At 49.6% G+C, this 24,230-nt stretch overlaps 1 protein-coding gene across 5 annotated transcripts in view; it reads left to right on the top strand.

Moving 5' to 3' along the window:
- The window catches only part of SPECC1 (sperm antigen with calponin homology and coiled-coil domains 1), a 187,088-nt gene that overhangs the window by 23,147 nt on the left and 139,711 nt on the right, over nt 1-24,230 (top strand). For all 5 annotated transcript variants that reach the window (XR_009050023.1, XR_009050024.1, XM_057716152.1 and 2 more), the window contains exons 2-3: nt 1,121-1,287; nt 12,108-12,246. Coding sequence is in view for 3 of the 5 variants with exons in the window: in XM_057716152.1 (XP_057572135.1) it covers nt 1,141-1,287; nt 12,108-12,246 (286 nt within the window). In the remaining 2 variants the exon portion in view is untranslated. The remainder of the gene's footprint in view (nt 1-1,120; nt 1,288-12,107; nt 12,247-24,230) is intronic.

The raw sequence follows: 24,230 nt of genomic DNA on the forward strand, positions 1-24,230 counted from the left end.
GGCTGAGCACCCGCTGCAAGCCCGGGGTGGGCACGGAGTGTGGCCACTGGCCTTAGCTGTCACCTAGTGGTGTTTCTTCATTTTCTTCAATTTGAAAAAAAGCGCATTTTTTGACGTGTTTCCTGTCTGCGGCTCTGGTCTTCTGTCTCATACCCCTGGTCATGAGAGCCCACGGGGACGGGCGGAGTCAGGGTCCCATTGTGCTACTGAGAACAACGCGGGCTCGGGGAGGGTGGGAGATGGGCGGCCCCAGGGGAGGCAGGACTCAGGCCGCCTTCCTCCCCTGTGGACGTGGACTCCCCCCTACGTCTTCAACCGCGTCCTACTCTTTCGCACAAGTTATCTTTCATGGAATGTTTTAGTTTGGGGGTAACTCTGCCCTGTAATGTCAGGTCTGCCCAATCAAAATCTACCCTATTAATTTAAAAAAAGTTTTGTTTATTTTTTTATTTGGCTGCGCCGGGTCTTAGTTGCGGCATGTGGGATCTTCAGCTGCGGCATGTCGGATCTAGTTCCCTGACCAGGGATCGCACGTGGGCCCCCTGCATTGGGAGCGTGGAGTCTTAACCACGGGACCACCAGGGACGTCCCCTGCCCTATTAGTTTTTAATTGATACCATGTTTGCCCAAAAGAAGAAAAGAGCTGTGCTTCTGTGAACTCTGATTTTCAAATAATTCATTTACGTCCATGTGGAAATTATATAAGTCGCTCAGCTGTCACCTGTACAGCGGCAAGGCTTACGGACACAGTATGTCTTGACTCAAGCTGACTTGTTTTATGTGGGGAGATGTCTGTATGTATATGTATAGAGAGAGTGTGTATAGTAAGACTGTGTTGGGTGCCTCTGACCAGGGAGGAGCCACCATTTTGCTGAGGGTGATGTCAGAACACCAGTACTGTTGCCCGTGGGTGTCTCGTAGTTTGGTGAAAGCTGTTGTGAAGCTGGAGAAAGGTGCCTGGTGCAAAGGTACCGCCTCAGGAGTAACATGCTGTGTGCAGCCTCGGCCCAGAGGCTTGTCCGTGACAGCAGGGGTCCCCGTGGCGCGTGGGGGTGAAGCTCTGTGACGTCTCTCCGCAGGTTCGAGTGTGGACACGCTTTTCTTTTCTGCTCTTGTACAGAGGGATCCACCGGGACCAACATGCGGAGTGCAGCCAAGCCCTGGAATCCAGTCGCTCGGCCGGGGAGCCACGGGGGGGACCGCACCCGGCCCCTCCCAGCCCCCTCTCCTGGCATGAAGAGCTCCAAGTCGTCCACCTCACTGGCCTTTGAGTCCCGACTCAGCAAGGTATGGCTGGGACACCAGGGCGGGGCTGCTGGGCGCTCCGTGACAGCAGGTGAGGCTCCAGGAGCCCCGGCATCACTTGACCTGAAGGCACAGAGCAGAGGGGGTGCAGTTGGGGTGCCCTGGGGTTGAGAGAGGAAACGTGCAGGTTAACAGAGTGACGGGGACCCCCTGCCCTGGGCCACGTTTGCCCCCAGTGCCCCCTAGATGGGCTCAGCCTCACCGGGGCCCTGATAAGCGCCCCACCCGCCTGCGTCTGGGCTTCCTCCTCTCCGTTGTCCCCTCCCCTACCTGGGCAGCCCCTGGTGTGCGGGGGGGTCTCCGCCCCTGGATCCTCCTCACCCTCAGGGGTTCCTAACATCGGGTGGGCCGGGGGCGCCTCTTTCCTCACCCCAAGGTGAAACTCAGAGACAGTGTCACCTACCTACACACACACTTTGGAGAAATCAGTGTAGTATCCTAACTGTAGAAGAAAAACAAAAGGAACATTGTTTGTAATTAAATAATCCGCATTCCCCACCCCCCCACCCCGTGTCTGCCTGAGCGTGACTCCACTGAAGGAGCCCCGTGGACGTGGCAGCTCCGGGCAGACGGACGCAGGGTTGTCGCGTCGATGACTCAGATACCAGGAAGGCTGTGGGGGCGGTGACGTGATGGTTTACGGAGCACTCCTGGCCAAGTTCTGAGCCCAAGTGCAGTCTTTCCCTGTTGTTCTTAGACAGTTGAGTGTATCTTAAAGTTGTGCAAGAAATATACTGTTTCATACGTAAAACAGAGGGAGGCTCTTGGCTCGGAGAGCAGGGCGCTCCACCTCTGCGAGTGTCTGCAGAGCCCGTGAGGCCTGTGGGGTGCGGGGCGATTCTTTGTGCACGTTGTCGCTTTCGTGGCAGGACGTCTGGGTTCTCCATCCTCCTGCCCCTTAGACGTCAGCAGCGCCTCCACTCACGGTGGCGACTGAAGATGCCCCCGCCCATGTCCGACACCCTCCCCGAGCGACAGCGCTGTCCCCCGTGAGAGGAGTGGTTCTAGGTGATGGCGTCCGCTCTCATGGATTTTAACACCCACGTGTGGATGACACACAGACTTGCGTCTCCAGCCAGCACTGCTCCACCTGCCTTTGCGACGCCACCTCGTGGATGTCTGGAGGGCCCCTTGCAGGCGACACGTCTAAAACTGAATTTGTGCTCCTTCCCCTCCATCTCTCCCGCCCCCAAACCATTTGAGTAAGTAGCAACTCCATCCTTCGCTCAGGCCACAGCCCATGGCATCCTCCTGGGACCCTCCTTTTCTCATACCCCACGGTCCATCGGCAAAAAGCCACCTACCGGGACTTCCGGGTGGTGCGGTGGTTAAGAATCTGCCTGCCAATGCAGGGGACACGGGTTTGATCCCTGCTCTGGGAAGATCCCACATGCCGTGGAGCAACTAAGCCCGTGCGCCACAACGGCTGATCCTGCGCTCTAGAGCCCACAAGCCACAACTACTGAGCCCGCGTGTTGCAATGTTGCAACTACTGAAGCCCGCGCCCCTAGAGCCCGTGCTCTACAGCAAGAGAAACCACCGCAATGAGAAGCCTGCACATGACAACGAAGAGTAGGCCCTGCTGTCCACAACTAGAGAAAGCCTGTGCGCAGCAATGAAGGCCTATCTTCAAAATAAATGTCGACTCCCAACAGCTCCCATGGCCTCTCGGGGCCACCGGGCACACGCCACCACCTTCCTGCTTCTGACCCTGCAGCCTACACTCCGCTTTCAACAGAAGCCGAGTGGTCCTTTCAACATAAGTCATGTCACTTCTCTGCTTAAAACCCTCCAGGCTCTCCCACCCACTCAGAGGGGAGCAAAGTCCCCCCGCCGTCCCCCACCCTGGCTCCCTGGGCTGTGGACACGCGGCCTCCAGGCGTCCAGGTGCTGCCCCTCGGCCTGGAGCACCCCTCCCCTCCCCCCTGCACTCCGCCACTTCTCCTGCCCTAAGTCTGTGCTCACGGTCACCTTGTCGGACGCGTCCCGACCACTGTGTGTCACGTGTGGCCTCGGCCACTCTCCTTGCCCTGCCTCGTTTTCCCTCTCGGCTCTTAGGACCCTCACACCCACCTGCGTGGTTCCTGACCTGTCCCCACGGCTGGACCGGAAGCCCCCGAGAGCGGGGACCGTCTGCTTGCTTATTTGTCGCAGGCTCTGTCCCTCACGCTAGGAGGGCACCTGCTACCTGGCGGTGCACGGCACGGGTTGAATGCCCGAGCACGCCTGTTCTCCCCGGGGTGATGGATGTGGGAACAGGAGGGGCTCCCTCGGGGAGGGGTCGGACAGCCCGCATTGGGACCCCAGCTCTGCCCCTCTCTAGCTGTGAAACGTCAGGCAGGCTGTGTCGCTGCCCTGAGCCCCGAGGTGTGCTGAGCGCCGTATCTGCCGTGAGGGGTAAATGTGAGTAGAGTGTCCTACACGTGGTTCCGTTTATTATTCTCTTACCCTGGACTTGACAGTTATTTCCATGATTTTCATTTTTATTATCATTGACCTATAGTACATTTGGGAGACATCTCTAATATAGATTTTAAATGAATACATACATTTCCCCCAGCATAGATAGACCCTTAGAGCTTCTGGAATACATTAAACTATTTTAAAAGCAGTGTTTAAAAATGGTCTGAAGCTCAGCTGTGTTTCCCAAGTGAAACGGTGACCACTCTGCCTTGGATCGGTGTGTTTTTTGGAAACTTGTTCCACAGGGAAAATGGAGGAGGAAAAGGAAACACTCCTGTGGAGACTCTGGGCTCTCATCCTGGTCCTTGGGATCCCGAGGCCTGATCCTGTGAAGGAGGGTGACGGGGTCTGAGGGAGGGGTAGCCGAGAGCGGCACCCGCTGCACACGCCCGGCCGTCTCCCCTGTCCGCCTCTGAGGGTGGAGGAAGAAGACAGAACCCCCAGAGAACAGAAGAGAAAGAGGCAACGGTGATGGACGGAAGAGCAAGTGGGCCCCCAGCGTTCACCACGGAAATCTCGAGTGTCCAGAGACGCTGCTTACATGGTGAGCACAGCGTCCTGCCACCTGCATGCCACGGCTAACGTCCTACGACCACTGCTCCGTAGGAGGTGGGCACATGTGGGATGGACGGGTGTGTTTTCACTGGCCCGAAAGAGGAAAACTAAAACAAACGCGCCCAAAGTAGAACGGAATACCCTATCTCAGGTGCCTGAGCCGAAGGAGCCCTGGGGCGGCAGGTGGGGGAACGGGAGCCCAGGTGGGACGGGGTAGGGGGCGGTGGGGGGCTACCGTGAGTCTTCCTGGAGTCTCCGAGCCCAGCGCAGGGAGACAAGCACCCGGACGGCTCTGACGCAGACAGGCCGCGTCACGCCGGCCACTTATAAGGCCCAAGTCTGCCAGCCAGGAGTCTCCCGGTTGCAAAGGACAAAACATCGGCTTGAGCAGAAAAGGAGTATGTGGAACAGATCTGAGGTCCCGGGTCACTGTGTGCAGGACAAGGTGCAAGACCGAGCGCTGAGATGTCGGGACTCCGTGTCCCGCACGTCTGCCTCTCTGTCACCTTTCCATGGTATGACACACGGCTGCCAGCCCGCCTGAGCCTCCCACATCCCTCGGAAGGCCCGGCTGCTTCCTTGCTTCTGGTTGGCTGGAAACAGACAGACAACAGGCGAAACTTTGGAAAGGTCTCTGCTTGGTCGGGCCCGAGGCGTGGATAGATGCTGCACGGCCTCCTGTGGCCGGGCGCAGGGTCCCCGGGACGCAGAGTCTTAAGGTTCATGTCCTCTGTGAGCCTTGGGGACCCGGTGAGTCCTGTCATTGTCCTCGGGAGTGAGCATTCCACACCTGAGCCAGCAGCCCCGTGTGGCGATGAGCCCTTGACACGCGCTGTGAGTGCAACCTACGCACCAGAGTTTGAAGAGCGACTACAAGAGAAGTAGAAGGCCTCATTAATATGTTTTACATGGATAATATGTTGTATGTATTGGGTTAAAAAAAGTATATCATTACAATTAATTTTGCCTGTTTCACTTGACGTGTTCTAATGTTCCTATGAGACAATGTAAACTTAGGTCGGTGGCTCGTATATATTTCCAGCGACAGTGTTGCTCTGGACCACATGGTCCCCAGCGTGTGGTCCCCACAACCAGTAGCGTCAGCTTCACCAGGGAACGCGTCAGAAATGCAAATCCTTAGCCCTCGCCCCCCCCCCCCCACCGACCTGGGGAATCATAAGCTTGATGGTGGTGCTGAGGTTGCGGGCTGGGGTGCCGGCAGCCGTCCGCATCGTAACAGACCTGCCAAGGATTCTGAGGGACGCTCACGTCTGAGAACTGCTGCTCAAACCATAACATGTTATCCATCTTTAAAGACCAGGCTGTGTTCTGTGGGATGATTTGAAAGCTTTGGATGTCCCCCCATCTTTGTGGAATTGAAGGAATTACATTCATCTCTGAGCTGTTCAAATGTTTTCCTTCTGTAAGCTTTCATGTACAGGTGCTCAGCGGCTTAAACATCAGTGGAAGCGTTCGTGAAAATACGTATTAAACATATCAAAGCAACACCGACACTTTCGTAGGGATCTTCTGTAACAAACCAGGAATCTCAAGTGGTGCCGAAGCTGCATTCGATGACCAGGAAACAAAGCCAAGAAGGCAGCCACCAGCAGAGAAAGAACGAGAATTAGTAACCAAGACTAATAGCTTTCTGCATCTGATGCCGCCGTCAAAAAATAGTGACGGGGCGTAAGAGACGCTTCAGCTGTTTGCCTCAGAGGACTAGTAGCATTGGTTTGGGGTATGTCCTGCCTCCTGGGAAAGCTTCTAAGCAATGAATCTTCCACTGATGGAATTCCTTATGGAAGGTGCTGGGAAAATGCAGTCCTCCCTGTAAAAGCTTTGCTGCCACCCAAACGTCCATGCTACGTGGTAGGGCGATGGCATGCCACTGGCCTGGAACATGTCTGTCTTATCCTTTCACCTGCAAAGGACGGGATCAGATCTGTTTACGATACAGAGTGGGACCCCAGAGTCCAAGAAGAGCCAGAGTAAGTTGGGTGCAGCTGGTAAAATGGAACTCAGAAGTGGGCCTTGGGGCTGGCGTGGTGTGTGGAAGCAGCAGAACGTTCAGGAGCGGGGTCCCTGTGGACCAGGTGCCCGGCGCCAAGGTGCTTCGTACATTTCACCTCCACTTCTCACAGCGGCCATGTGAGGTGTCTGCTGTCCCTGGCTGTGCCTGGTGCCTCACGAGCACACAGACCAGGACTGTTTCCTGGACGTTGTTATTAAAACATGAAGAGTCTGAGGTCCAGGGAGATGAGTGACTTGCTTTAAAAAGTTCTACTGTGCCCTGTGGAATTCCCGCTGCGTTGCCTTAATCTTTTCCTAAAACACTCCCTTCTCATTCTTGCTTTCATTTGTTTTTTTTAATTAATTAATTAATGTATTTATTTATTGGCTGTGTTGCGTCTTCATTGCTGCACACGGGCTTTTCTAGTTGCGGCGAGCGGGGGCTTCGTTGTGGTGCGCTGGCTCCTCATTGCTGTGGCTTCTCTTGTTGCGGAGCACGGGCTCTAGGCGCGTGGGCTTCAGTTGCAGCACATGGGCTCAATAGTTGTGGCTCACGAGCTCTAAAGCGCAGGCTCAATAGTTGTGGCACATGGGCTTAGTTGCTCTGCGGCATGTGGGATCTTCCCAGAGCAGGGATTGAACCCGTGTCCCCTGCATTGGCAGGTGGATTCTCAACCACTGCACCACCTAGGAAGCCCCTTGCTTTCATTTAATAACAAAAATAATAATGATGAGTTGTGTTGGTTATTATTATAGCTGGCGTCTGTTGAAAGCATGCTACGTGTCAGACACTGTTATTCTAAGCACGTTCTATGGCTAACTCATTTAAGCCTCAAAGCTGCACTCTGCAGTGGGTACCATTGCTAGATCTGTCTTTTAGGTGAAGAAACCAAAGCACGGAGAGGTAAAGCGACTTGCCCTAGGTCACACAGCTAGTAAGAGGCAGAGCCAAGGCTCCAACCCAGGATTCTAAGTCCAGACTTAGAGCCCAAGCCCTTAGGCACCAACCTGTGCCGCCCACCTGCCAGGACTTTCCTCCAGCCCTGTGAGGGGCGGCAGGAGTCTCTGACTCCCATTGGTCTCTGGCCCAGTGGAAATCTTTAAAGCCCTTGGAAACGCAGTCCTGGCCCTGAATCCCAGCTCTGCCTCACTCATACAGCCTCGAGTGACTTAGTCACTCTTGTGTTAGTTTTGTCACGGCCAGCATGGTAGAGTAGTGGTTTCAATGAGCAGAGATGTGTGGGTGAGGGACCTAGAGGGACCCACGTGGCCCCGTGTCATCAGCTCCCATCCCATCCCTGAATTCTGCCCTCAGACCCTCTGAACAGGCTTGTCCCCCCATCTTCAAAGCAAGAACTCGACTTTGCCCTCCTTCCACCTCCCCTAGGGGACCCCCTACTCCCCCTCTCCCCCACCGCCCTGGCTGCCTCCTCTCTGTGTTTGAAACAGAGGTTCCGTCACGTCAGTCACTACAACGCGTGGCTTTTACCACAGGGCCTTTAGCAGTGTGGTGTTTCTGTTGTAAGGGGGCTCAGAGGCAGCCACTGCCGATGGTAAATGGACAGGGGCGGCGCGTGTAGCCTTAGTGTAGGCTCATGAGGGCCCCGGCACGAGCCTGCTCCCGTTCATAAGCCCCGAGCCTGGGATATTGCTGTTGTCTTGTTGTTACAGTCCTCGTACTTAGAGCAAAAGCTTTACATTAATACAATATGCAATAAGCCTGATCAACCAATTCTTTAAGCCTGAATGAGTAAATAAAATCGTATTAACAGCTAGGATTTAGGAGGTGAGAAGGATTGTAGGTGATTTAATCAAATTCTTCTATTTTTTAGTGAGGAAACTGAGTCCCTCTATAATAACTTGCCCAGGGCCCTGCAGCCTATCAGTCACTTGTTTCTAATACATAACAATACCCCATGCTCTTGTCCAGACTTTTGTTTGTAAGTATAAAGGTGTTGCTGTGGCTACCAGCCCGGAGGACCATCATGGAAGGAGCACCAGGAAAACTTTCAGACAGCAAAGCCGGAAGTCTCTGGCTGAGGCCCCATAGTTGTAACAGTGATGCTGGTGATGCTGGTGGTGGTGGTGGTGGTGGTGATGCTGGTGGTGATGCTGATGGTGATGTGGTGGTGGTGCTGGTGGTGATGCTGGTGGTGATGCTGGTGATATGGTGGTGATGCTGGTGGTGGTGGTGGTGGTGATGATGATGGCAGTGATGTGGTGGTGATGCTGGTGGTGATGGTGGTGATGCTGATGGTGGTGCTGGTGGTGCTGGTGATGCTGGTGGTGGTGGTGGTGGTGGTGGTGATGTGGTGGTGATGCTGGTGGTGATGCTGGTGGTGGTGGTGGTGATGGTGGTGATGCTGGTGGTGGTGGTGGTGGTGATGCTGATGGTGGTGCTGGTGGTGCTGGTGATGCTGGTGGTGGTGGTGGTGGTGGTGGTGATGTGGTGGTGATGCTGGTGGTGATGCTGATGGTGGTGCTGGTGGTGGTGATGAGAACGATGATGGCCACTATTTATTGTGTTCTTAATTAAGGGCACAAACATAGAGATGCATGTATTCTTTTCTCCCTTTTAGAACTGAGGAGCCCCCAGCACGTCCCCCATCACACAGGTAGGAAGGGGTGGAGCCAGCGTCCATCCCCAGCAGCCTGCCTTGGAGCCACAGGCACACACCTTAACCACTACATGGGCTGCCTCCCGTGTGATTGCTGGGTACCTCGTACGTGGAAATCCCACATCGCGGCCCCTGTGAACAAAAGTAAACTCTGAGATACAGCACCTACTGACTGCTAAATCCCCGCTGGAGACCCTCCAGCCCTGAGTCTGGGGCGGTGGCCGCGCCCGGGCGTTCCCCCTGGCTCCTGTGACTGCCACCACCCTGCTGCCATTCTCATGGTCCCTGGTGCCACCTCTGGGCTATGCCAGGCCGCCTTACTGTGCCCCAGGGGTGTCCTCCCACCTGTCGCCCCGCCTCCTGTTGCCTCGTCCACCACCTCAGGAAGAGCCAAGCCCTGTGGGGGGGGGGGCTGGGGGCAAGCTCTACCCCTGAGACCGTGCCTGGGGGGCTGGCAGGGGCAGGGGCCGGGATGGGATGGAGGCCGTTGCTCTTGTGGCCCGGTGGGGGTCCTCTCATTTGGTGGATGCCCTGTTGTGGTTTGCCGACCCAGCCTTGGCTTTCTGGGCCTTTGCTGCAGAGTTTGATAATTTCACACTTCTTTGCGTCAGCGTTACTGATTTTAGTAACACCAGAGAACCAGACAGAGGAGAGCAGAACCAAGAGCACATCATTTGTAAAACTGCGTTAAGAATTCCCTTCGCTGTTTCCTTTGAAGTGTTGCTGTCTGGGGAATTTTCAAAGTCTAAAATCAGAATCGATTTTCCTTTGAGGACCCAGGAGGCCCCTGGCCTGCTTCTAGGCAGAGTGGATAATAGTTCCTTTCTGTTGAGAAAATGGTGCTGGCATCCTGAACTATTGTCATTTAGTCCTAAACACATACTACACTGATGACCTGGCAGATAATTTGAGATGCTGGAAGGCCTGGGTGCAGGAGCCCTTGTTACTCTGAGATGGGAGGTAGGGAAACAATGATGGGGTCCCTGTAAGAAGGCAGTTGAGGGATTTCTGCGTCAACCCAAGTGTCCTATTTCATGGTTTGTTAAGCTGTGGGGGGTCTATGCTGTGGGCTGGACAATGTGGTTACGTTAACATCTAGTAACTACGAGTGAACGCACACAAATTATCCTGTCAATACTAACCGTTTGTTTTAAAAATTAATCGTTTGTTTAAAGATCTTGACAAGGATTGCTTGACTAATATTTATACTTTTACCATCTTCTCTCTTTTAAAAAGTAGGCTGTAGGGAGTTAGTGTTTAATGAGTAGCGTTTCAGTTTGGGAAGATGGAAAAGTTCCGGATGGTGGTGATGGTGTAGCACAATGTAATGTACCTAAGGCCACTGAGCTGTACACTCAAAACAGTTAAAGTGATAAATTTGATGTTAGGTATATTTTACAACAATAAAAAATGGCAATGGGGAAAACCCTAGACTAGCACTTTGTGGGCTAGCACAGGGCTTTTTTGCCTGTGGTTTATCCCATCCTTCAGTCTTTTTCTTTTTTACTGAGATACAATATACTTACAAAACAGTATAAAAAGTGCATTAAGCATAGTCTTCGCTGTGCAGCCCATTGCATTTTTACGCATGCCTACATCTGTGTAACCGTCACCCAGGCAAGGTGTAGAACATTCCAGCACCCCAGAAGCTTCCTTCCCAGTCTGTAACTTGCCCCAGGAGGGAACTGCTGTTTTGACTCCTGACACCGTCGTTTGGTTCTGTCCCTTCCTGAACTTCACTGAAATGGAACCAGGCAGGCTATTCTCTTTTGCGTATGGTTTCCTCCACCCGTTCATTACTGTATCGGTAACTCTTTTCCTGAACTGTTGTGTGGTTTCCATTGCATGCCGTACCACGATTTAATTTACCCATGCTGTTGAAGAGCGCTCGGGGTGTTCTGGGTTTGGCTGTGATAAGTAAAGCTGCTGTGAGCATATTTTTGAGGAAGCTGTGTAGAGTTGTGAGTGTGTTCCTGCTGAATCACAGGGTGCACGTATTTAGCTTTAGTAGATCCTGCCTGTTTTCCGAAGTGGTGACCAGTTGACACTCCCGCCAGCAGCCCGCGAGCACGCCAGTTGCTCCCCAACCTCCCCGACACTTCGTATTTTTTTCTCTTTCAAGCCATTCTGAGGGATATGTAGCAACACTGAGGTCTAAGTGATGCACAGGTGGAAGTGCTTTGTTTGTTTTTTTTAGTTGTGCAAATATTTCGACCCCTAACCTTCAGTAAATGACCCCAGAGCCAGCAGAGAGCCGGACGAAGCAGGGCCCTTGGCCAGGGTGGTGGGCCGGGCTGCCGGTTCCATGTCTCTGTTGATTCGAGGGCACGTTCATGCTATTTCTCCAGATGTCAGGGGCATTTGTGGTAGCTGTGGGCACCTCCTAGGACGATTCCTCTCCACAGGGTTCTTTAATGGAGACTCACAACGGTCAAGAGAACTTATTTGTGGGTTTTCTCCTTCACGTAGAGTGTAATTTACCAGGGCCGGAGTGTGATCTCGTTTAGGAGCCAGGCTCTCCCTCTTACATGTCAGTATCTTTCAATAGGTGTTCTGCGCCTCCCAGTGCCAGGGAAGAAGGCAGAAAAGGAGCAGAGGGTCCCGCGTTCTCTCTGCCATCCCTACCAGCCTTCTCCTGGCCTCCAGAAAGGTCCCTCTCCTCCCTTTGAACACAGTGTGTGTGGGGTCGCCCGCGAGGGCTTGGGGTGGGCATGTGTCCATGTTCAGACCTTTGTGTCTCTTCCCCCTGCTTCCTCCAGACGTATGTTTTTGTACTACTTTTTATTGTCTTCGCCTTTCTTGTGCCCTTGCCCTGTCCTGACTTCTGTGCACCATATCGTTATTTTTTCCTCGGTTCCCAGTCTTCTAACTTTTTTTTTTTAACCTCATTGTTTGAATGTGAGTGATGGGCAGTCCCCACCCACAGCCTGAGGCCGGTCTGTGAAACAGTGATGGGGGTGACGCCGTGACCCGCGCGGGCCGTGCGGGCTTGTCCGCTCCGCGCCTTTCGCTCCGGCGCACCTGCCGCTCGAGGGGCCGCCCCCCGGGCCCCCGGTGCCGGGCAGGTGGGTTGCGCGGGGCTTTCCTGGTTCGCAGCGCTCCTTCCCGAAAGCGCATCTCCTCACGCTCTCTCTCTGTCCCCCTCTCTCTCAGCTCAAGCGGGCCAGCAGTGAGGACACGCTCAACAAGCCGGGAGGTGCGGCCGCCGCTCCTGGGGCAGCGCGGCTGAAAAAGACGTCCACGTCCGGGGCCATCTCCGAACTCACCGAGAGCCGCCCGAGGGGCCCCCCAGGTAGGAAGGGCCGGGGGGGTGGGGGGGGTGCAGGTGGGAGGGGCTCAGGGAGGAGGGACGGCCTGGGGGGGCCAGGTGGGAGCGGTCCAGGCAGGAGGGGCCGGGTGCCAGGTGGGAGGGGCTCAGGGAGGAGGGGCTCAAGCGGGGTGGGGGGCACGGGGCAGGCAGGAGGGACACAGGTGGGAGGGGCGCAGGTGGGAGGGGCCCAGGCTGTCTTTTCTTGTCCATTGAAAGGACCTAAGGGATTCACCCCCACTTCCCCATCAGACAGGTACCCAGTGCTTACTCTGAGTGAGGAACTGTTTCAGGCGCCAACATCCCACAACAGGAGGTGGGATGACAGACGGAAGGAAACAAAGAGGCAGTGGGGAGCCCTGTGCTTCCCCCGGTCCCTCCGGTTGTCTCCTCTCACCTGTCCCGTCGCTCGAGATCCAGGCAGGGCGGTGCAGGCTCTGGGGCTGTCTTGGTGGCTTGGGTCCCTGGCTGAGGTGGGGGCACAGCATCCGTCCCGGGTCTCATGGGAACCTGGAAGGTCCTCTCAGAAGGCTGCTCAGAGTCGCTTAGACACCAGCGGCCGCTGGAACCCATGGGCGTTCTCGGTGTTACTAGTTTTCCGAGAAACAGAAAAGGTTTTTTTCAACCACTATTCAGAGTATAGGAAACCTAAAACATCAAAGAATGTATTTCATTTTCTTTTGCAGCACGTAGATAAGAAAGTTAAGCTTCCGTGGTCTGACTCACGGTGCAGCTCAGTTAATAAGTGATGTTTTGGTCAATTGTCTAAGATGGGAACATAGCTGAAATATGACATTATCCATCTATAATGGGGTTGAATGGTAGCAAACTTATGATTTTTGCACTTTTACATAAAATATCACAGTCCAGATGAGCTTTCCAAAGATATATTTTAATTTATGCAGTTTTCAAAAAGTTGAAGCTATGAAGAATATATGTGGGGTTTTTTGTTTTTTGTTTTTGTTTTTTTTTTAGGATGCAAGGGGAATGGTCTCATGTTTCTATATAATGGTTTTACTCTTTAAATACTTGTTTCATACTAAATATACACACATTTGGTTTTTAAAATACAACATATGAAAGTAAAACTTAATTTTATTAAGCCCGCCTAAGACTGATTCTAAAAGTTAACAAAACACCACTAAAAAACTAACGGACAAGGATTCCTAGGTGACGCAGTGGTTGAGAATCTGTCTGCCAATGCGGGGGACACGGGTTGGATCCCTGCTCCAGGAAGATCCCACATGCCATGGAGCAACTAAGCCCGTGCTCCACAACCATGGAGCCTGCGCTTTAGAGCCTGTGAGCCACAACTATTGAGCCTATGTGCTGCAACTACTGAAGCCCACGTGCCTAGAGCCCGTGCTCTGCAACAAGAGAAGCCACGGCAATGAAGAGCCCGTGCACCACAAAGAAGAGTAGCCCCCACTCAGCGCAACTAAAAGAAAGCCCGCACACAGCAAAAAAAAAAAGACCCAACACAGCCAATAAAATAAATAAGTAAATTTATTAAAAAACAAAGACCAAGAAAACTAACAGACTGACCTTACTCTCAAATATTGATGCAAAAATGTGAGGTGAAAGTATTAGCAAGTAGAATCCAACGGGAAATTAAAAGAGCAGTAGTGCACCTCATAACACGGCCCACCAAACAGGATGGAGAGACTAAAGAAGAGAAACCACATGGTCATCCCGACAGAGATGGAAGATGTCTTTGACAAAATCAGCCCTCTTTCTGGTTGAAAAACAAACTTGTGGTAGACCGTAAGTGTGTGGGTATGTCTTTTGTGATATGAAATAAATGTATCTCAAGCCAAAGCCAGCATCGTGGTCAGTGGTGAAATCCTAGAAGTATTTCCATAAAATCAAGAATGATTCAAGGTTGCTCACTGTCACATTTTTCTGCAAGTATTAACCTGGGCAGTGAGACAGGAGAGCTATATAGGAGTGTATTCATGTTGGAAATGATACCAGAGGATGATTTTATGCAGATAATAGCACTGTATGCTTAGAAAAATGCTTAGAATTTCCTGAAAGTTGTGTCATTAGAAAAAACTTAGCATGTCTGGAGAATCTATTAGCTGCAATAAGAGTTCAGTGTGTGGCTGGCTACAGAATATAAAATATCACTAGCTTTCTTATCAGTGACTAGTTAGACAAGGTAATAACACAAGAAATGATCCCATTTATAAAGGAACAGAAAAGGTAAAATACCCAGTAATAAACTTAATATTACCAGAGTCTATATTTTAAAAAGTCATAAAACCTCTTTGAAGGACATAAAATAAGTAGAAGGGGACTTCCTAGGTGGCGCAGTGGTTGGGAATCTGCCTGCCAATGCAGGGGACACGGGTTCGAGCCCTGCTCTGGGAAGATTCCACATGCCATGGAGCAACTAAGCCCATGTGCCACAACTATTGATCCTGTGCTCTAGAGTCCGTGAGCCACAACTATTAAGCCCATGTGCCGCAACTATTGAAGCCCACGCGCCTAGGGTCTGTGCTTTGCAACAAGAGAAGCCACTACAATGAGGAGCCTGTGCACCGCAATGAAGAGTAGCCCCGGCTCACAGCAACTAGAGAAAGCCTGTGTGCAGCAGCAAAGATCCAACACAGCCAATAAATTAATTAAAAAAAAAATAAGTAGAAGGATACACATGGTTCTTGGATGAGAAGACTAAATATAGTAAAGATTAAATTTAGTAAATATGTTAACTAAGAGATGTCTAAATTATTCTATGAATTCATTTCCATCCCAATTAAAATATCAGTGGGAATTAGAGAGCAGAAACACTGATAAAATGATATTGGGCTTACCTAAAGCAGCGGCTCTCAGCTGCGGGCGCTTTTGCCCTGTACCCCAACCCAGGGAACAGTTGGCAAAAGTCGGCAGACATTTTTGTCATCACTAGGGGGCAACACTGACCTCTAGTGGGTAGAGGTCGGAGATACGATAAAGCACAGGACAGCCCCCCACAGAAAAGCAGGATCCAGCCCAAAGTGTCAGTCGTGCCGCTGTCGAGAAACCCTTTCTGGAAGAATAAATAACCAGGAAATTGAGGGACTAACCTATTCAGTAGAACAGTGGGGACAGCCCAGAATACACAGGAGGATTTCATGTAGGATGAAGGCAGCATTTTCTATCAAGACGGATAATTCACTCAAAAATAATGACTGATTGGGTCTTTAGGAAAAAATAAAGCTGGAACCCCATCACATGCCTCTCATCAAAATAAATTCCAAGTGAATTAAAGATTTAAATATTAAAAAGTGAAACCATGAAAATACAAGGAGAAAACATCAGAGAATCAACTTGTAGTCTCGGCCTTGGAAGGGCCTTTCTAAGAAGGAACAAACATAGAAGCCATACAGGAAATGTTGAAAAATCACATAAATATGAACACTGCGTTGTAAAAAAAAGAGGAAATTATTTGCAAAACATGTAACAAAGGGGGCTTATTTATAAAGAGTTTGTATAAATCAGTAAGAAAAAGAAAAACAGCACAAAAGAAAAATGGGTAGTTCACACAAAAATGAAATACAGATAGCCACTAGAAAGTTGCTAAGTCTCACTTAGAGGTAAAGAAATGTAAATCAGAGCAATAATTTCGATACACGATTTCCCCTAACAGATTAGTACAAATTAAAATGATTGAGGGGATTCCCTGGCGGTCCAGCAGTTAGGACTCCGCTCTGCCACTGCGTGCCTTGCAGCGCAGCCAAAATAAATTTTAAAAGAAACATTAAAATGACTGATAATTTCTGATGTTATTAAGGGTGAAAGGAGCAACACCACATATAGCTGATGACAAGGACAACCTGGTAAAATCTATCTACGTTTGAAATACGTGTAATCTTTCTAAGCGGTAAGGATTCCAACTGCTTAGCATTGAGCATTACTGATATACTTGAAAAAGGATGCCAGTATATATGGACAAGATGTTCAGTTGCGGCATTATTATAACAGTAAAATAATGGAAATACCTAAGTGTGAATCAGTCCAGGGCTGGTTGCATAAAGAGATTTTGGTTCAGCAGAAGAGTATGTGGCCATGGAGACGGACACAGATTTGTCTGTATCAACAGGGAAAGATCATTACTAAGTGGGGAAAGTAACATGTTGCATATGGTCTGACCTCGTTTGTTTTGATTTTAAAATATATGTTAATTTAATTTTTGAAATCATAATTTTTTTTTCTGGGAGGATGTAGGGATGTTATTTTTGAGGAGAGTTACCAGAATTGAAAGTGGTAGTGGAAAGAGACTTTTCATGTTAGATCTTTCTGTACTGTTTAAAAAATTTTAAAAACACATGCAGACATTGCTTTAAAAACATTAAAAACACAGTAAATATAAGTTATAACCTAAACTTTTTTTTTTGCCTTAGCCAAATCCTTCCTCTTCTATTTGCCTTTTGTTGTGTATTAGCCATTTGCTGCTTAATCACAGCACATGCTACCTTTGTTCAGGATTCTAGAGAAAGATTTTGTTTTTACTGGTTTTCACACCACACGGGCTTTAGTTTCCTTACTTGTCACATTGAGGAAATACAGATCGACAGCACAGTGATGTCATGACAAAGGTCTGTGAACGTTTTGTAAACTGTACCGGGCTATGGGAATGTAAGATGCAGTTCTGTTCCTACAGTTATCATTCAAATTCAGTTTGCTGCCTTCTTGATTGTAATGAAGTTATATCCTTTGACTTAACTGAGTTGAATTAGAGAATTGCATTTGTCTCTGGAGCTTTTGTTTTTAAGTGTAGGTTGTCCTCACCATCTTTGTATCAGCTTTTGGATAGCTTGTGCTTTTGTACATTGTCACGTACCCCAAACTGCCTCGTTCCTGGAGAATTTGGACCCATGCAGCAGCTGATGAACTGACCGTTAGGAGCGTAGGGTGGGGGGCCGGGGGGCGATGCTGCCTGTCACCCAGAGCGTCTCTGTTACAGGTGCCACCACTCCTGCAGTGGTGGTCCTGTGAATATTGGATCACACTTTGCCTTTATTTTATGAGCATGGAAACCAGGGGAGTGAGAGTGCTGTCACTAGTAGTAAGTGTGGGTTTTTAAGTCTTGGTACTGTTGAGACAAAGAGGAGGTGATTTAGTGTGTTCAAAACGGCACCCCCATTGGGTGCTCACTGGACTCAGCTGTTCTCTATAGATTCAGCTATAAAGAAAAAATTAAACTAAAGAAAATAAGGAAAATGCCAGTGGTACATAGTTGATTTCCTCCTAAAGGAAAGATGTAATTATAAGTTGTATATAGAGTCTTAGGGGACAGAATTCTTTTTATGGCTCTCAAGCCTTAGTTTTTGAACTTTTGGCTTTGGGACACGTTTTCTGTAATGCGTGGTGTGGTATAACCTGTATTTTCTTTCAAATGTATTGATTTTGGAAGGAATCTCATCATGAAAGTTTTGTACAGTAATGTGGTTTGAAACTCACAGTGGTTAAACCTGTGATCAGCCTGTATTGCGCCCTTTCCTGGGGAGTGATCTGTCCTCCGGGGGGAGCCCTCAGACCTAGTAGAGGAGAGGATACTCACTCTGCAGGTAATAAAGATCACAAGATCGCTCACACTTGCATCTGCTGCTAACGCGCCGTGGAACCCAGGTGCTGGGGGAGTCGCAGTGAAGGGGCTGGACACTCTCCGGGTTCCGGTGTCCAGGCCCGAGCATCCCCGAGGCCCTGCCTGCATCTGCAGTCACCAGAGCAGCCCCAGGACTCTGGACGGGAGCTCCGGGGCCGGCCCCACTTGGCGCTCCCTCACTCATCGTCCCAACAGCCTCGAGGAGAAGTCGGTGTTTTATCCAGATCAGGAAACCGCAGAAAGGTGGTCTCCCCGCCGCCCGCCCCGTCTCCACATGGAAGAGGCGCTCCTCCTAACTGATCCTGAATCAACTTATAACATCTCTGCCGTACAGCCCAGACCCCCGCTTCTTCCTTTTCTCCCTTGGATGCCCTGGTGCAGATCTGGCCTTGCCCGATGGGCGCGGGGCTTAGAGGATGGGGTGGCCCCGGTGCTAGGCAGCGGCCCTCCCGGGTACCCCATAACCGCGCATCCCCAGGCCATCCGTGCCCCCAGGAGATGCCGAGCGTCCCCCCTCAAAGCTGCGAGCGGGCGCCGCAGCTGGACGGCGGCCTCGTGCAAAGCCTGCCCCCGGCGCCGGGCGTCCGCGCTCTGGCCCCGGGCGCCGGGCCCTCACCCGTCAGGGCGACACACAGTCCGGACGCCCGCCGCGCGCCAGGCGCGGACCGAGGCAGCGGGGAGGCGTCGGGGGCAGGACACGCGGCCGCGCTCGGCCTGGCCGCCGCGGAGGGGCGGGGGCACGGGGGGAAAGAGGGCCGCGGGACCTCACCTTCTCCGGAAGGAGCGCTTCGGCCGCCGCGCAGACTGGACGGGTGGACGGGGCAGCCCAGGCCGGAGGCTGTGGCCGGACCCTGGGAGGGAGCCTTTTCGAGGCCGGACGGTGTCCCGCCGCGTGTAAAGCACGTCGCCTCGTGCCGCCGCCACCCACGGACCAGACAGGCCAGGACGAGCTTGGTCCGCAGGCCGCGTCTGGGTGACCCCGCCTGCGGGGGGCCTGGACTCGGTGCTGGCGTCCGAAAGCCCTGGGCTCCTAGCTGGCACCGGGGGGGTTCCTGGCGCCGCGTTCCCCGGGGCTGCGTGGTCATCACGGCGTGGTGGCTTTGCGGGCTCCTCCCCGGGAGCCCCTGGTGCGGGGGGGGGGGGGCTCTGTCCCTGCTCCTCCCCCGGGAGTGCCGACGTCTCTGCGAGGTCTTTCCGGCCAGAAATGTGCGGCCTGGCCACTTCTCTGAGCCTTTTTTGTCTTTCCCTGAAGTCTGCTTATTCCTACTCCTCCTCCCCCTCCTCCCCCTCCTCCCCCTCCCTCTCCCTCCCCCTCCTCCCTCTCCCTCTCCTCCCCCTCCCTCTCCCTCCCCCTCCTCCCTCTCCCTCTCCTCCCCCTCCTCCCCCTCCTCCCACTCCCACTCCTCCCCCTCCTCCCACTCCCATTCCTCCTCCTCCTCCTCCCAAGCCCACTCCTCCTCTTCCTCCTCCACCTCCCCACCCTCTGCTTCCTCCTGTTTGTTAAGTTTATACCTAGGTTTATACTTTTATTGCTTTTGTGGATGGGATTCCTTAGTCGTATTTTCTTTCTTTTTTCTTCTTTTTTAACGTGGAAAACTTCATGAGCTTGCACGCCATCCTCCACGCTCATCTTCTCCATGTCCGTCCAGTTTTAGAAAATGTGCTGCCGAAGTGAGCACTCACTGTTTTTTTTGCTTTTGGTTGTTTTTTTTTTTAATTGGCTGCGTGGGGTCTTCGTTGCTTTGTGGGGGCTTTCTGTAGTTGTGGGAAGTGGGGGCTAACTCTTCGCTGCCCTGTGCAGGCTTCTCATGGCAGCACGGGTCTCTTGTTGTGGAGCACGGGCTCTAGGTGCGAAGGCTTCAGTAGTTGTGGCTCACGGACTCTAAAGCACAGGCTCAGTAGTTGTGGCGCACGAGCTTAGTTGCTCTGCGGCATGTGGGATCTTCCTGGAGCAGGGATCAAACCTGTGTCCCCTGCATGGGCAGGCGGATTCTTAACCACTGTGCTACTAGGGATTTATTTTTTTCTTAATTAAATATTTTTAAACTAATTTGTAACCGACTCTTTCCCTTACTAGTGCTGATGGTTTTCGGTTGATTCTCCTGTGTTGTCCGAGTGGATGATTCTATCAGCCGCAGATAACGATGTCTGTTTCTTCCTCCTCCATCCCCATAGCTGTGTCTTTTCTCTCTGATTCCTGCTGTATATCTTGTGTGAGACCCGCGTTGTGTTCAATGCTAGTGACGTCCTTGTTCTCATTTTACTGTGATGGCTTTTGATGTTTCCGCATTAAATCAGATGCAGAGAGTTGGCTTGAGATATTGTTTTTGGGTTCAGTTCTCGCTTTCCTCTTTTGCACAGAGTTACTAGGATGGCCTGGCAGATTTATTAAATGCCCTCAAGGCATTCTGTTATTACTTTAATTATTGCTTTTCTTTTTACCCCGGAGTCTCCTTCAGGAAATTCAAATATGTGTGTATTTGGTCTCCTGGGTACGTCTTCCCCATCACATATTTTCTTTAATCCTTTTGATGACATTCATGCGTCCTCTGATTTTTTAAAGCTTATCATCTAATATGCTTTGCTTTGTTTCTTTACTTCAACATTGTGTCTTTAATCTTTAGTCTAATTTCTCTGATCTCAAATTGTTTCTTCTTCATAACTTCTTGCTCTAGCTTCATGGCTGTAAAAGCTCCTTGAATTTCAATGAGGACGCAAATTAGAGATTTTGAAGAATTTTCCTATTTCTCCCAGTAACTGTTTCATAGGTGCATATTTATCTGGATTCCTCAGACGGTTCCCGTTTTATGAACTGCCAAGACTTTCCATATAGATCTAGCAATTTTCTAGAATCATCCATTTTCACAGAGGGAACTCTGCCCTATCACGTCCCAGGGCAGTGTCCAGGCCTGTGACTTTCTCTCATGCTGAGGCTCGGGGCAAATTTCTGAATGATGCGAAGTGCTGGCTTCCCTTGATTTATATACTAGCTGCGTTTCTAGAAAATTCAGTGTCTAATAACGCGTAAAAACTCTCCATGTGTTTCTATGTAAAATAGAGTTAGATTCTGGACTCAGATCATTATAAACAGGTTTTTTTTTTTCCACTTCCCTAATGCTAGGTATCCTAAGAAAGGGGGGTGGGCTGCAGGAAGTGGGCACACCCCTGATATTTGCAGGGCCTGGGGCAAGGAGGCACATAAGAGCCCACTGTTTATTGGCAAGGTTCTGATCAGTAATTAAGTATCCTATAAAGGATCAGGGATTTTGGATGATCTGTTAGGTTGTGGATTTGATGAAAATAATTTTCCGGTTCATTGTCGCTGTTTATCTTTATCAGTAAGAAGTGAATTTTGTGTGGCAAATTTTACTCTTTTTCTTTTTTCTTCTCAGCTTTTCTCCCCCCTGAATTCGTGTTAATATTTTCTAATTTCTATCACTTCATGATTTTTAATGATTCTCAAAGATTTTTTAAAAATGTAGTGGTATTCAAAGTGTATAGCTTTTATATAAATTTTCATCAAAATATAATCAGTCAGTGTAAAAGTTGAAAATGTATTTCACATATTTTTAAATGACCTTTAACTTTGCAATAATTGTAGATTCACATGCAGTAGTAAGATATAATAGAGAAAAATTCCCTTGTACCCTTTACTGGTTTTCTCAAGTGGTACCATCTTGCAAAACACTAGTACAAGGTCACAACCGGATATGGACATTGACACAGCCTGGTTATAGAGTGTCTCCATCACCACCGGCATCCCTCCTGTGGTCCTTTCACAGCCACACTCACTTCTCTCCATTCCCACCCCCTCCTTAACCCCTGGCAAGCACTCATCTGTTTTCTATCTCCATAGTTTTGCTATTTCAAGCATGTCATGCAAGTAGACTCATACAGTACGTAAACTTTTGGGACTGGCTTTTTTCTGATGCAACAGAGTTCTCTGGATATTAATCCAGGTTGTTGTGTGTATTGAAAGTTTGTTCCTTTTCAGTTTCTTCATCGTATTTCACGGGACGGATGTGCCGCAGCTCACCTGTTCACCCAGGACTCTGAGCTGTGCCTAGTGTCCTGCTGTCGTGAATGAAGCTGTTACGAACGCTCTCATGAGTAAAGCTGTGCAGGTTTTTCTGTGAACATTTTGTGGAAGTTTTTCTCTGAGACAGATGCCCAGGAATGTAATTGCCGGATCGTATGGTAGTTGCATGTTTAGTTTTTAAGAAGGTGCCAAAACGTGTTCCCAGGGTGGCTGCCCCGTTTTGTACTCACACCAGCGATGTGCGAGTGAGCCACTTCGTCCACAGCCTGGCCAGCAGGTGTATGGCGATTGTTCACCGTGGCTGTAATCTGCATCTCCCTGTTGGCTAGTGACGTGGAAGCACATCTTTTTATGGGCTTCTTTGTCATCTGCATACCTTCCTCAGTGAAGTGTCTGTTCATGCCGTTCACTCATTTTCTGATTGGAGTTTGATTTATTTATTTATTTTTTGCTGTTGAATTCCCTGAGTCCTTTATATATTCTAGATACTATTTCTTAGTTGGATATGTGTTTTGCACATATTTTCTCCCAGTCTCTACTTGTCTTTTTATTCTTGTAGTGGGGTTGTTCACAGAGCAAAAGTCTTTAATTTAGATTACGTCCAACTTATCAATTTTTCCTTTTATGGATAGTGCTTTTTACGTTAACTTTAAGAACTCTTTGCCTAGCCCACGAGATTTTCTCCTGTGTTTTTTCTAAAAGTGTTATAGTTTCACATTTCCCATTCGAGCATATGATCCATTTTATAACAGACGTGGGAAGGGGTGGAAGAAGGGGACCCTCCTACACTGTTGGTGGGAATGTAAGCTGGTGCAGCCACTGTGGGGAACAGTATGGAGGATCCTCGGAAAACCAGAAATAGAGCTACCATATGACCCAGCAATCCCACTCCTGGGCATATATCTGGACAAAACACTAATTCAAAAAGACACATGCACCCCAAGGTTCATAGCAGCACTATTCACAATAGCCAAGACATGGAAACAACCTAAATGTCCATCGTCAGATGAATGGATAAAGAAGATGTGGTACATATATACAATGGAATACTACTTAGCCATAAAAAAGGAATGAAATAATAGTTTGCCGCTACATGGATGGACCTAGAGATGATCACACTAAGTGAAGTAAGTGAGACAGAGAAAGACAAATACCATATGAGATCACCTATATGTGGAACCTAAAATATGACACAATGAACTTATCTATGAAATAGAAACAGACTCACAGATGTAGAGAACAGACTGGTGGTTGCCAAAGGGGAAGGGAAGTGGGGGAGGCATGGAGAGGGAGTTTGGGATTAGCAGATGCAAACTATTATCTATAGGGTGGATACACAACAAGTTCTTATTGTATAGTGCAGAGAACTATATTCTGTCCCTGTGATAAACCCTAATGGAAAAGAAAAAAGCGCGTATAGTCCATTTTAGTTCCTTTTTCTGTAAGTTGTGAGACTGAGACTCAGGTCGAGTCACTTTTTCCTGTGGATGCCTACTTGCTCCAGTGTTATTTGTTGAAAAGACCACCCTTCCTCCACTGAGTTGCTTCTCCACCTGTGTGGCATATTTGTGTGGGTTTATTTCTGGGTTCTCTGTTTTTGTACCACTCATCTATGTGTCTGTCCCTCTGCCAGCACCTCCCAGTCTCGGTTATTGTCGCTCTATAATAAGTCTTGAAATCAGGTAGACTGATTCTTCAACATTATTCTTCTTTTCCAAAGTTGTTTTATCTAGTCTTGTTCCTTTGACTTTCTATATGAATTTTAGAATCATCTCGTATGTACACCCCCAAAATATCTGGGAATAGACATCTTTACTCTGTTGAGTCTTGCAATACACAAACATTTATTTAGATCTTCTTTGATTTCTTTAGCATACAAATCCTGTACCTATTTTGCTAGATTTATACCTATTTCTCTCTCTCTCTCTTTTTAGCTATTGTAAATGTTGTTATTGTGTTTCTAATTTTGGTATTCATTGCTAGAATATTGAAGTGCAGTTGATTTTTGTATGTTTATCTTGTATCTTAAGAACTTGCTGAACCCACTTATTAGTTCTAGGAGGTTTTTCCTTTAGATTCCTTGGAATTTTCTATGTGGACAATCATGTCATCTACAGGGAGGTACAGTTTTAATTCTTCATTTCTGATCTGTATGCTTTTTATTTCCTTTTCTTGCCTTATTGCACTGTCTAGAAATTCCAAAACTATGTTGAATAAAAGTGCTGAGAGTGGACATACTTGCCTTGTTCGTAACCCTAAGGGGAAAGCTTTCAGTCTTTTACCATTAGGTACCATTTTTTGTACATGCTCTTTATCAAACTGAGGAATTTCCTCTCTATC

This window comes from Hippopotamus amphibius, chromosome 17, assembly GCF_030028045.1.
Source record: "Hippopotamus amphibius kiboko isolate mHipAmp2 chromosome 17, mHipAmp2.hap2, whole genome shotgun sequence".
Taxonomy (NCBI): Eukaryota; Metazoa; Chordata; class Mammalia; order Artiodactyla; family Hippopotamidae; genus Hippopotamus; species Hippopotamus amphibius.